At 36.1% G+C, this 14,623-nt stretch overlaps 1 protein-coding gene across 2 annotated transcripts in view; it reads left to right on the top strand.

Moving 5' to 3' along the window:
• Positions 1-14,623, top strand: part of slc44a5a (solute carrier family 44 member 5a) — an 83,237-nt gene that overhangs the window by 45,444 nt on the left and 23,170 nt on the right. For both annotated transcript variants that reach the window (XM_084120813.1, XM_084120814.1), the window contains exon 3: positions 14,274-14,347. In XM_084120813.1, the coding sequence (XP_083976939.1) occupies positions 14,274-14,347 (74 nt within the window). The remainder of the gene's footprint in view (positions 1-14,273; positions 14,348-14,623) is intronic.

The raw sequence follows: 14,623 nt of genomic DNA, 5'->3' as shown, positions 1-14,623 counted from the left end.
TTTCTGTTCACTTTATTACGCCGTTTGCAATTCTCTTCTCACAGAAATATTCACTGTTGTCATGGAGATGCTCTTCTTACAGTACATTCCTTTTTATTGCATTCATTTGATCTCATATTACTAAATATTTATTGTAAGTGTGTGTGTATCATGTAGATTATCAACTGAACAAATCCAGTACACCACAGCTATAGAAGCTTTATAGTCTTTTAGCTGGTCTGTAAATCAGTGGGCTTGATAAAACTGTGTCTAGGGCTTAGTTTATTAATATATTAATGTATCTGTGGCTAAAAGCCTTATGCTGTCGGAAAACAGCACGATTCGATGGCATTTACTCAGTAAAGTAAGAGTGAGTGGAATCTGAGGAGCTGTGAAACAATCAAAAGCGTTCAGGCGGGCGGCAGACGGAGGCCCAGTAACCCATATAGAGTGATGATGGATCATTAAATAAAGAATGAGGAGACCGTTCACTTCACTAACTGTTTCTGTCTGAGGAGCGGAAGGCAGCGAGTGCGGCTAGTGAAAGTGTGGCCGAGGGAGGAAGAAACTGCTGTCTTGTATTACCTCTTTTCATATGGGCAGATCACAGTCAGACCGTGTTCAAAGCACAGTGTAATTTCAATGTGATATCATTAGTATTCGCCAGGATCCTTGCGTAAAGAGTTGTTCTGATTGTGTACGGTTGGATAGAGAAGAAAATGACAATATATCAGCATAATGAAAGTCCCTATAATGTAAATGTTATGTAAATTGTGGATTAAATGTTATTTTATTTATGAAATAATGTATTTATTAAAATTATATGTATTAATTAATATTATTTTTTATAAAAGTATTTGTATTATTAAATGTTATGAATATTTATTTATATATTTTTATGATTTTAGATTTTACTTAAATATTACTTAATATTTTGTATGTTTATCAAGCCCTGCAAATTCAGGTTTCACTATCCTTGTGGAGATCATGACCAGAGGATTCATACATTGGTCATGTCTGACTATCCAAAAATACAATGAATTGATATGCTCTAGAAAACAGATCACCCTGGTCATTTTGCTGATTCGTGGGCTGATGCTGAGAGGACATTTATCGAGGCATCTTTTGTTAAAGGTTCCTGGTATGATTGGCTTCAATGGGCCCATTAGCACTCTGATGTGAATACTTGGATGAGATGATTACACATTTGATGCAAAGCAATTACACAGAGAGAGAGAGAGACAAAGCACAAGACATTACCCTCTAATGTCTATTGCTTTTCTGCATTCTGAGTCTTTAACAGGAAAAATTGGGGATGAATAATTCCCTGGCAGAGGTTTGAATGCTTCAGCCTTTTAAATTCCTCACCATCCCTACTTGGATTCCCTTGAAGTGGGAAGAGGGAGACAGGACCGATTGGATCTTGATAGCTGGAGATGTAATTATAGATCGCGCTATGTACAGTAAAGCCGCAGTTATTCTGCGCTTTCTCTTCATGTATGATGGTTCAATTTGTCTCACCCATTGGCTTCATACTGGAGGAGGTCAGTGAGCTTGGCTAATGGGAAGTAGATGACAGGCACATTAGAAGTTAAGAAGTCAAACGGCTAAAATAGCCTATGTGCCTTTACTCTCAGAGTTGTATGAAGTCAGCAAATCAGAGCTTTTCAGACCGAGAAAGTGCTTTCCAGTTTTGTGTGGAGTATGCAACAGAAGATGTCCTTTTATGCTTGTTAGGTCCTGCTCTCATTATAGCTTGCCAATCATCTTGCTTACCTGTCTTTAATTTCTGTCTTATGCCGCATTCCAGACATAGTTGGGAACATCCCAATTGAAATTTTGATGGCGGGCGTGACTCAATTTGTGTTTTTCTGTCAATTAGGGCATAAACAAAAGTCATGACACAAAATGCTCACGTTAAAACAGCTGACGAAAAACAAAAAATAAGAAAATATTAAGGCAAAAAAATAAGCAATAAATAAGGTATCTTATATATTACATTATAAACACTACCTGGTCTTGTGTGAAAACTTAACTGTTTTATGAGGTGGAGATTTCATATAAATTTGTATGATGTGATTCGTTCTGAAATAATTTCTACGATTTTTATTTTTAAAAAAGCATGAAGGTCTACCCCAAACCCCACCCCTTAAACAAAACCATCAGTTTGAAGTGAGCAGATCATACAAAACATGAATGGGATTGTATGAATTGATACAATTTAGCTACCAATCTGTCAAAATGTTAAATACTTACGAATTGCCATAAGAGTGTGTTGTATTAATAAACCTAATTTTCTGGTATACTCGTCAGTCGACAATCATCTTTGAAATTGTCAAGTGACGCTTCTCACTGAAGCCTGAGTTGATAGATCTACCCTGAGTTCACGAGTCGGATGTTTGACTTTGAGTTTATGGGGTTAGAATTGTTGCATTATTCCAAATAAATAGATTAAGATTCACAAATAAATGTAAAGAGTTTCACAAAAATGTATCAAATTCACAAATAAAAAGATTAAGATCCACAAATAAATTTATAAAATTCACAAATTAAAAAAAAGAGATTTGCAAATAAAAAAATATTTACAAATGCTTTATTATTTTACAAACACAACTCTGCCTGGCATTTATTTGTGATTTTTTTTTTTTTTTTTTTTTTTTAAATGTAAAAAAAACTTGTAATACATTTTTTGTTTGTCTTAATGTAAGTAATCAACTCTAAAGGTTAAACATTTTAGCCTATTCACATGAGAAAAAGAATGAATAGGCTATATTTGGGTCTTTTTCAAAACTTTCCCCTAATGGGATTATTCTGTTTTTTTTTTCCTTACTCAGGACATATTGAGGATACAAAATCGGTTGAGTTTGGTTCTGTTGCAATTTGTCCTAGGTTGACCCCCATTTTGGCTTAAAATGACTGGATTAATGTAACAGTACGAGCCTCAGCAATCAGCGTGTACTGGGGTTGGATGTTGCAAATAAAAATCTTGCAATGTTGAAAAATGCATCTATGCATTTAGCCTACTTTAGATGCAGTAAGTTACTTTAACCATAAAAAAACGATTAAGTCTGATTCACATGAAATATTATTTGTGATCAAGTGCTTTGACTGATCAGTAAATGCATATCGCTTGTCTGCCGGGCATATTTCATTTTTAAATGCATTATATCTCTTGGAATGCAACAACCTGTCACACGTTTAAAAAGAACCCCTAGCCTATCTCTTCTCTACAAACAAAGGGAATCGTAATACAGGTATTTAATATTTAAAATACTATTTATAAAGCTCTGTAGATTGAAAGATCTACGGAGCTGATCATATGCGACGTTAAAACTCCTTGGCTGAAGAAGTGGGAAAAGCTGTTGGCTGTTGTGTGACAGTAATTTAACCTATTACACAAACTCATGTATTTATCACGAGGTTGAACCCAGTTATTCATTTGTCAACTATGCTTTTCTGTTCTATCTTGAATAACGTGACGCTTTCGTAATGAGTTGTTCCCTTAACAGAGATTTTTCCAAGGCTCATAAAAATTGTGGCTTGGCTTGACACACAGTCTAATTCTAACAAAATCTAATTTTTAAACATCTTTTGCTGTAGCAATTTTATGGGCCTTATGCGTACACTTCCTATTTGAGCAAATGCAGATGAATGATGAATGAGCAAAGTTATTTCAGAGCAAGATCGCCCTGAGTGTAAAGCCAAACGTGATTGGTTGTAGCGAGAACGTCCTACGATTGGCCAGCTCAATGTGGCCGTTATCTGATTGGCTTGGGTAAACGGTGGGTGGAGTCCACTTATTTGTGGATTTGTCTGCACGTATAAATGCCAGGCAGAGTTGTGTTTGTAAAATTGTGTTATTTGCAAATCTCATTTTATTTATTTGTGAATTTTATACATTTTTGTGAAACTCTTTACATTTATTTGTGGATCTTAATCTATTTATTTGTGAATTTGATACATTTTTGTGAATCTCTTTACATTTATTTGTGAATGTTAATCTATTTATTTGGAGTAATGCAACAATTCTAACCCCATGAGTTCCATTCCAGTCATTATTTTAAGTGAAATGTCCTCGAATTAGAAAGACTCATTATTTATGTCCTGTGCCTATCTATCTACCTACTCCGACTTCTTAAGCCTTGTCAAGCTAGCCCAGCGATTAGTGACTGTGCAGTAAATCTCCAGACCTTTGAATCCTTTGTGTAACACCACATCATTACATGAGTATAATAGTCCTTGCACATGGGCAGCAGTCTCATTCAGGGAGAGACACATGTACTCGACTGGAGCCAGTCAGAGTACTCTGCTGCCTGTCAGCACAGTCAATCTGCCTTCCCTCAAAGGACTCACACACACACAGCGGTGATATATAGAGCTGCTATTCACAGGTCAGCTTAACACACACTTACCAATGGATGTGTCCGAAAGCTGGGAAATTCTGCCTTTGCTGGCAGTATGAGGCAGAAAGACAACATCTATCTATCTAAGCCTAGCAACTAGCTTAAACATAACAACACCTAGTAACATGCTAGCAATGTTCTAAAAAATGCTAGCTTCATGCCATACAAAACATGCAAGCAAAGCCTAACAAAATGCTAAAACAGGTTAGAAATGTGTTAAAACATACAAGCAACGTTAGTAACTTGCTAAAACACGTTAGCAATGTGCTAAAACATGCCAGCATCTAGAAACATGCTAGGAAATTTTTAAAACATGCTAGAATCAGGTTAGCAGCATGCTAGCTATGCCTAACAGAATGTTTGGGTATTCTTTGACAGATTGCATGGATTTAAAACCTTCAAACTGTCCAGGCTCTCTCAAGCCAATATTAAAAAAGTTTTCCTGACAAACTTTTTAATCTAGTTTGTATTGCTGCCTGATTGGATAAGCACATTTCATTTAGCCTACACTTACTTGACCACAAAACATGGTGTGTCTATGCAAAACATTGCGTCATGCAATTGTAAATACCCCCAGCAAACTATTTTTATCCCTTGATTATAAAATTTAGCTTTTCAGTTTTAGAGTTTCATCTGATCAGAAAATAAATACGAATCAGTCTGAAAGGTACCAGATTGTATCTTTGAATTTCATGTAAAATTTAAAGGCAGCAGTTAGTAAATTCAATTAAGCGGGTTGAATTTGATTTTACGGAGTCTGCGATCTGTTCTCTTGCTGTTCTTGGAAGTATAATCTAATGGAGCGACTGGGGGATATTACTGAACCATCAATCTTTTGATGTGTGAAGTTACTCCTCGTGTCATCATTTTGTGTCAGAAATCTAGCATCTAGCCTCTGTTGGCTTCTGATCTGAATTGGTGATCAGTTCTTTGGAGATTTGATGGGAGCTTGAGAAGAGTCTTTTATTTTTAGGCGTGCACAATATAGCAGATGCTGATACGCAATAATTTGTTTTATGTTATGGTATGTAACTAATATGATGCCCAAAACTGTAAATCTGTACTAAAACAGCTTTCATGCTATAGGGTTTCACATGCTTTAAAGGAATATTCCAGGCTCACTACAAGTTAAGCTAATTTGACAGCATTTGTGGCGTAATGTTCATTATTGCAAAAAGTAATTTTGACTTGCACGTAGCAAAAATGGACAACAGAATTTTACAACAGAAATGTGAAGCTTATAATTTTATAAAAGCATTTGCATTAATTATTATGTTAAAATTATGTATTATTTGAGCTGTTTAAATAATTTTTACGGTCATTTTAGGGTTTTAAAGTTTGTTGCATTGCATTGTCGTCGCAATGAAGTTGTAAAATTGGATATAATTGACAAATAAAAAGTTTTTTCACTTTTTTTACTTTTGAGTATTTTAATGGTTACGATTAAGCTCCACTCACTTCTATAGTAAAGCCTTTTTTTTTTATGTGATCAACATGATGCCACAAGTTCTGTAAATTCTTGCACTTAACATATTGAACCCGGAATATTTCTTTCTAAATCAGGCTTTAAAACATAATAATGTACAGTAGATGGATAACAGTGTATGTAACTTGGCATTGGGTTTACTGTCCCTTTAATGAGTAAAAACTCTACTGTAAACTGTATATCCTGATCCTACACTCCTATTAACCAAACCATTGAAAAGTTAGGGGCAGAAATGGAAACAGTGACCGGCAAAATGGTTGATTGGAACAAAACTCTTTTAACATGGAAAGCTGTATTTACCTCTCTTTGCTGTATCACATCATGTCTGGTTTAGACACGGTCTTAGACTATGATTCGTCCTGCGACAGATTTCATTTGACACATTCGGCAACCTAATGCTCAGAATTCAGAGAAAACGAGGTATTAAAATTGATCTCAAGTCAAATCAAAATTGAATCAGAAAAGTTGTAAGCCATTTTTCTCAGTTCCAGTGATGGCGTGTCTGATGGTGAAATCCACAGGGCATATGAGCTGATGGGCGAACCTCTTTAGAAACGTCTCTGAGAAGAGATGAGACATGAGAGTGTCTTCTGGCAGGACAGCAGGTGAGGTTGTGCTGGAGGAGCATGAGAGCATGAGGATAATCAAGACACTGGCAGCACAGAGATTAAAAGACTGCAAATAATTTACAAGAAATGTATTACAATAAAAGTTGGGAAAAAAATCTGAAGTCCATAGTCAGTTCAGCTGCTTGTTGTAGTCATTAGAGCTGAGATACTTTCAGAAAGAAGAAGGTGTGAACAGCGAAAAATGTCAAAAAGGCAAAAAAAAAGAAAAACAGGAAGAGACAGAAAAAAACAGTTCAATTATTTAGCGAGAGAGAGATGTGTTTGTAAGAGCAGTTCCTCACGCTGGTTCTCAGGCACCTCTGGCCTGCTGATTCAGCTCTCTGCTCTTTCTTTGTTCATCCTTGAGATCTCTAAAGCACATTAGCACTGACCAATCGATTGATAATTCTGAGTTTGAGAAAATCACTGTGAAGTTATCACAAGCCTCACATCAGACGAGACGGGTTGAAAGGCGCTTTCTTTTTGTTTACCTGGCCAGTTGTCTTTGACTGCCATATCAGTGACTTTCACATGAAAACTGCCTGCACTTCTGACTTTAGAGTATTGCTGAGTACTGATAGCTGGTTGCTAGGGTGTTATAGGTGGTTGCTAGCATTGCTATCTGGTTGCTTGGGCATTGCTACTGTAGCTGGATGCTATGGTGTTGTGGGTGGTAGTAGTGCTTCTTGTTGTGATTGGTTAGTGATTTACTAGGTGGTTGTTGCTAAAGTACTGCTCATTGAGTGTTGTGGGTGGTTGTTAGGGCGATTTATTAGAAAGCATTGCTAGCTGGTTGCTAGGGTGTTACTAGGTGGTTGCTAGAATGTTGTGGGTTGTTTCTAACATTTTTTAGGTGGTTGTTAACATTGTCTGCTAATTGCTAAAACATTAATATGTGTTTTTTAGAATGTGTGGTTTCCAGCATTGCTAAGTAGTTGCTTGCATTGCTATCTGGTTGTTAAGGTGTTACTAGGTGGCTGCTAGAATGTTGCGGGTTGTTTCTAGAATTTCTAAGTGGTTGCTAGGGTGTTCTGGGTGTTTACTTACTAGTCTAAGTCAAAAGAGTCTCTGTGATGTTCTGGTCTATGGCTGAGTGTCCTCCTTGAGTGTGGAAGTCTAGGAGATTTTTAATAAAAATATAAGTATGATTGCACAAATGTGACCCTGGATCACAAAACCAGTCACATGTCGCATGGGTATATTTGTGGCAATAGCCAACAATACACTGTATGGGTCAAAATGATCGATTTTTCTTTTATGCCAAAAATCATTAGGATATTAAGTAAAGATCATGTTCCACGAAGATATTTTGTAAATTTCCTATCGTAAATATATAAAACATTTATTTTTGTGAGTGAATGCTGCACAATCGTGAACATAAATGGACAACTTTAAAGGAGATTTTCTCAATGTTTCGATTGTTTTGCACCCTCAGATTCCAGATTTTCAATAATTGTATCTCGGCCAAATATTGTTCTATCCTAACAAACCATACATCAATGGAAAGCTTATTTATTCAGTTTTCAGATTATGCATAAATCTCAATTTCATAAAATTGACCCATGTGACTGGTTTTGTGGTGCAGGGTCACAAATGGAGCAAGACAAGTCATGCATCAAAGTTTAATACTTAAAGTTGATGATTTAAACAAAACTAACCCTAAATATGAAAAAAATTATGGAACAGAAATATCCATGAAACTAGTTGAACATTGTGACTAAGCGTTATGTGAAATTAGTTAGCAGTGAGCCGCTCATTTGGACTGAGGCTGTGCTGAGCTCAGTGTTTAGTAGAGCACTGACCCGCCTGCTGCTATTGATAATGAGCTCTAATCGGCTTATGTGTTTGAAATCTCTCCTGCCCTTCCCTATCTATTTACAGAGGAGGTGGGCTTAAGGTTTTACATTTGGAGGGTGGTGAGATTGACCTCAATCAAACCAGGTTTAGTGTAACCTTGGCATGAGAATGTGGGCCTTTATAAATAGTCTCATAAATGTCTGGATTGTGCATCATTCTCAGGTGCAAGTTAAAGAGTAATTGTATCAATAATGGTCATAATACTTCTCTGTGTACCTCTGTAAATCCTTCATTTGAGCCTGTTTGCAAGGCCTCATTTACGGCTAGGTATGTTAAACGCAAGGATTTTTTCTGTGGGCACTGTTATGTACTGCAAACTTATTTTACTAATGTTTGCATTAAGCTTATATGCAATAGGATAAAGTATCAAAAATCTGCTGTGAAGAGATCTTATCTGACAGACATGGACATTTATACTCCTTGCTACCCTATCTAAACTTAAGGCAGGGTCACAGGCAGTCCTGCCTTGACATTTTGTCCGGCTGCCTGTGGTTTCATCAATCAGACTGTGATTAGACTAAATCAAGACTTCTATCCAGGCTGAAATGCACTGAAAATACATTTGATTGTATGTGGTGCATTCATTGATTCTCCTAGATTAAACATTGCCACCCACGCAAAACCTCTGTGGTTTATTGTATGGTATGACTATGAATATATGAATTAGAGGAAGATGGGTTAAGATGTCCAGACAGATGTCAATAAATCTAATCTCAGCACATTTATTTAATGGTTCTGCTCTTATTAATCTAAACTTTTTATACATTTGTGAGATGTATTGCATCTGAAAAAAATCTTTGTTCATTTATTTTATGTTGGATATGAAATATCATAGTTATTGGTTTAGTATTTCAGATTAGTTACACCTTTTCAAAAAAGAAACAAATATATTAAAAAGACTCGAAACGAAGCGAAACGAAACAAACCAAACAGTGGTACAGGGAACAAGACAAGAGACTGTGGAAACATGAGGTCAATAAATACACAGAGACTAATGACTTGACAAGACACAACTGTGAACACGATTAAACGATGAACCAATGAGAACAACACATTAAACAAGGAACCACATTACATGATCACATGAGGACAAGGGAATCACATGACAAAGGGGAGCACATGGCAGGATAACACATAGATATCCATATAAGGCTAGATGTCTTAAGGCGGAGTCTCGAACGGCATCACTGGCGGCCATCTTGTCACAGGGAAGCTTTCTGGCGAGCTCTGTGGTATCTGTAGTAAGGTGAGTTATCAGCACGAACACAAATCCTCTTATCTCGCTGAAATCTTGACGGATTTACAAACAGTTTGGTTTCTTAGAAACGTTATTAACGTGGCTATAATTCTGAACGCTGGAACATGTTGAAATTGCAGATTTTCTTAATTATTCATATGTACGCAGTGTCATAACTACATCTCTGACGTTTATAACAAACCAAACCGTTTGAAAATCGGTAGAAAATTGAGCAAGTTATGGTTATTTAAAAGTACATGCACCATTAAAACACAATGTTACGAGTGAGCGAGCTCCCTGTGGCAAGATGGCCGCCGTGTGCGGACGTCGACCTCCATTGGCCAGCAGCGCGGACGAGACATCTAGCCTTTATTATATGATACCTATGGGATAACATAACTGTGAAAACCACAAAAAAAGACATGAAACATGAACATGAAACAAAACCAGAACTAGAAGTGACAATTTCCTAGGATGCATCATCATTCAGAACACGCTAAATTCGCTGATCATGAGGGTGGCGTCTTTCTCTATGAAAGGTCATATTGTACTAATTGAAAACTTGATTGTTTTGTGTGTGTTATAATGAGAGATGTGTCGAGAGCTTGAACTTCAGTTTTTAAAAAGTTTCACCTTTCAACCGCCATGCTCTTATAGTAATTGCCCAGACACAGCTGTCTCCTCCAAAGAATCACTTTCATCAAACCCTTTGAGAGGCAAGCAAAGTAATCTGTTACCAGCGAGCGAGTTAGACGTTTATAATTACTTTCTGCTTTCAGCAGTGCAATTTTCTTACTGCCAGTCCATATTCAGCTTCAGCATATGACAAGCAAATATTACTTTTATGAGTTCTGAAGAAGATCTTTCAGAGCAATATCCAGACACAACTTGCTTACTTAGAGTATGTTTATGTGTCTGTTCTGCAATACACACAAATGAGGAATAAAATAAGACAAATGAAAGATTAGAAGTTCTGTGTAGGATATCTGAAAGCTGGATAAGTTGTAAATCCAAAATAAACAAACTGTGGAATCTCTATTTTCCTAATAATAACTGGAATCTAAAAGCAAATTTCAAGCAGTTAAAGAGCGATAAGCATGGTTGATTATGAACAGAATAATAATACAATGAGCGATGGTAACATTTGTGCAAGAATAGTTTACTTACTACAAAATATTTCTAGTATTTATTTGAAAATTTTGTTCATTTTAATTTTCTGTCTTAAAAAAATATATGATTTATGCTTGTGCAATAAACAATTGGGGGTGTATTATTTAGAATAATAATAGAAAGATTTTGCTATATTTTGTCATATTGATGTTTTTTTTTTTTTGTAAATAGTTTTGCCTTAGTCATCATCATTATAGTCATTGGTGTTTTCTTGTTTATTTACATTAACTTCTCTCAGTCAGTGTAACAGAAAATGTTTCAAACCTCTTAGTCCGATCATAAGTTAACTTTTATTTTGAAATTATAGGACAGAAATAATAAAATATTTGAAAAACTTAGAACCTAGGGTTAGAACCCCATTAAACCTTTTTTTCTAAGAGTGTATAATCTTGTCATCCAGGTACAACTCACTGCTCCCACTGTAATTGTAAAAAAAAAACTGTAAGCATTAGAGATATTTTATTGATTTCACACTAAATATTTGTATAGTGCATATTAAAGTACTTTAAAGGCTGGATAATTTCTTTGCTCCGCATCATTTCATCTCAGCTGTAATAAGGCACTTGACATGTGATTAACACAGCACATTGTCTCTGTCTTTCTTTCTCTCGTACTCGTACAGTTGCCCTTCTTCTGTATTGTGCAGGTCACTGTCGAACTTGTCAAAGATTTGCATGTGCGACACCATCTCTAGAGTATTTGATGTGCAGTAGCAGTACGTGACCTTGCTGTAGGCTACTCAATGTTATCAGCTCACGTTTGAAAGATGTGCCTAAACTCAACATCCTATCGACTGTTTTGGTCGATATTCAGTATATGGAATTGCATATGTAAGGGGTAATGCCCAGTCAGCCAGTCAACGTGTCTTCATCTGTTCTTTTTCATCCAGCTCTTTGTCAGTTCCTTGTTGTTCTGAGCAAATATTCACTGAGTGAAAGGGTTAAAATAATGTTAGGTCTTAATCTGAGGAATGTTACTTTTTATCTAAAAATGTGGGAAATCTTGTAGTGAAATAAGTTATTAAAGTGCCCCTATTATTCTATTTTAAAGGTTCAAATTTTGTTTACATACGAACAATAACAATGTTATTGGTTTTATTGTATTAATTCAAGCCTTTTGAAGTGCATGCAAAGTGAAATTGCTTTCGCAGCGCAGAAAACAGCCTCTTCTCGACATGTCAACAACACAAACCAAACTCATCCAGTCTCAGCTACAACTAGTGTTTGAGGGCCGGTCAAAGTAGATGTTGTTTGCTGGCAGCCAATAGGCTGGCATTATGCAAATTAGTTACAAACCTAGGTACGTTCGTACAGGAAGTAAGACTGGAATTACTGATGACTTGTTTCATGCAGTTCATAATTTGTTCTTTCTTTGGGAGACAATGGGTCTCATTCATGAAACATTCGTAAATATACGAGTAAATATGTGAGTGATTTGCGCGTAAAGAGACATTCCCGAAAATTCTTCTCCTGATTCACAAATACTTCGTAAACGTCAGATTTGATAGTGAAATGTGTGTGTGGGTTAATGAATTCCAATCACTCGTAAATGGGACGCGCGTGCACGCTCATTCTCAATTACCATAAATCCCGCCAATTAAAACCGACTGACAGCTATATATGGGCATCATATTATGACACGAAACGAAGGATTTCAACATGTCTTCTCAAAAGCGAATGCTATTGTATTATTACATGTATAATTTTGGAAGAAAAAAAAAAAAAAGCGAATGAAGAAGAGAAATTTCTCAGATGCAGAAATTGAAGTTTTATTATCAGAAGTTCATTCAAAACGCCACATTTTATTTTCAAGCGTACATAGTGGCGTATCAGGTCCTAAAAAAAAAGGATTTTTTTAGGTAATAGGCTACATGCTTTAGGTAAAAATGCTTGGCAGCATATTACAGATGCAGTTAATGGAGTTTCATCTTTTAATCGAACAGTCCCAGAAGTGAAAAGAAAATGGTTCGACATGAAGCTTGACTGCAACACTTGTAACTTGCGGACTTGTAAAAACAAAAACAAAAAAAAAACAGCTTGAATATAAAAAAATAAAAAAAACTTGTGGACTTGTGTTCCGTTTGCAGATGCTATTACTGGCTCTCGTAATACAAGTAAAAAGAAAAACCGTATGTAATTACTATATATAATACTTTTTCAAAATGCTGTGTAAATATGTACCCGATTACGTTGAATTAAAATGCAGTTTATTAATGAGCAAAACGTTCGGATGTTAAACGTACTATTTACGCGTGGCTGGGAGCAGGTGTAGATTTCTTTCGTACCAACTAACATTTGGGAAATACGAACATTTTAATGAATCCGAAAATTTACGCCAGAACCACTTTACACACGATTTACACAAAAATTCGTTCTGCTCGTGTTTCATGAATGAGACCCAATAACTTTATTTGTCATGGATTTTGATCTTTGAAACTTTGCAGACCTTTTACATTCACAAACAGCTATATTACACACTGCATGAAAGGTAATATTTGAAAAAGCATAAAAGGGGCAGTTAAAAATAAAAATATTTACCTAATTGAATTCAATATAAATTGAATTTGCACAATATTCATGTAAAGTGCCATGTATTGTGCGACAGGCCAACATTTTCATTCAGGTTTCCATTAAAGGGTTAGTTCACCCAAAAATGAAAATTCTGTCAGTAATTACTCACCCTCATGTTGTTCCAACCCCGTAAGACCTTCGTTCATCTTCGGAACACAAATTAAGATATTTTTGATTAAATCTGAGAGCTGTCTCACTCCTCCATAGGCTTCTAAAGACATTATAACTTGCTGGCCCAGAAAATGCATTAAAGACATCGTTAATATAGTCCAAGTGACTACAGTGGCTCAATCTTAAGTTTATAAAGCGACGAGAATACTTTTTGTGCGCAAAAAACAAACAAAAATAACGACTTTATTCCACTATTCATTTCCTTCTCTCTGGGCCTCGAGTTTTTTCACGTAGTGTTTTAGCGCAGCGCGTCTGTGTTACACGTCACACGTAGGCTCACTATTGGCCGATGCTGGTCATGTGTGTGATGTGTGACGTGCAACACAGACGCGCTGTGCTATTACACTACGTGAAAAAACTCGAGGCCCAGAGAGAAGGAAATGAATAGTGGAATAAAGTCGTTATTTTTGTTTGTTTTTTGCACACAAAAAGTATTCTCGTCGCTTTATAAACTTAAGATTGAGCCACTGTAGTCACTTGGACTATATTAACGATGTCTTTAATGCATTTTCTGGGCCAGCAAGTTATAACGTCTTTAGAAGCCTATGGAGGAGTGAGACAGCTCTCAGATTTAATCAAAAATATCTTAATTTGTGTTCCGTAGATGAACGAAGGTCTTACGGGGTTGGAACAACATGAGGGTGAGTAATTACTGACAGAATTTTCATTTTTGGGTGAACTAACCCTTTAAATCGACTATGTAGGATTAACATTTCATTCACAAGTTTATGGGAAATATGACATACGTCTTAAGATCATTTAATGACATTTTTATTGTCTTTTCTCTTCCAGAGGCTGCACAGATGTGCTGTGCTGTGTGCTCTTCGTCATTGTCATCCTCGGCTACATTGCACTGGGCACTGTCGGTAAGTCCTGCATCTGATTTGTAGGAACTTACTGTAATCTTTTATTTTGTGAGATAAACAGGTTATGAGCCAGGCTACATCATCAGAGTATCAAGACACACCATGTAAGCAAATACATGTTCCATGATAACAGGTGCAATATATAACAATTATTTAAAAAATAGACAATCGATAAAGATTTCTTTTTATGTTGTAAGCTTATTTATCATCTATGACTGAATGCCAATAAGGGCTTATTTCCTGCGCCACGTTGAATAATTAATCATTATTGATTGA

Source organism: Abramis brama, assembly GCF_963993115.1.
Source record: "Abramis brama genome assembly, chromosome: 7".
NCBI classification, from domain to species: domain Eukaryota; kingdom Metazoa; phylum Chordata; class Actinopteri; order Cypriniformes; family Leuciscidae; genus Abramis; species Abramis brama.
The sequence above is the reverse complement of the archived record's forward strand: the minus strand, read 5'-3'. Positions and strand labels throughout refer to the sequence as shown.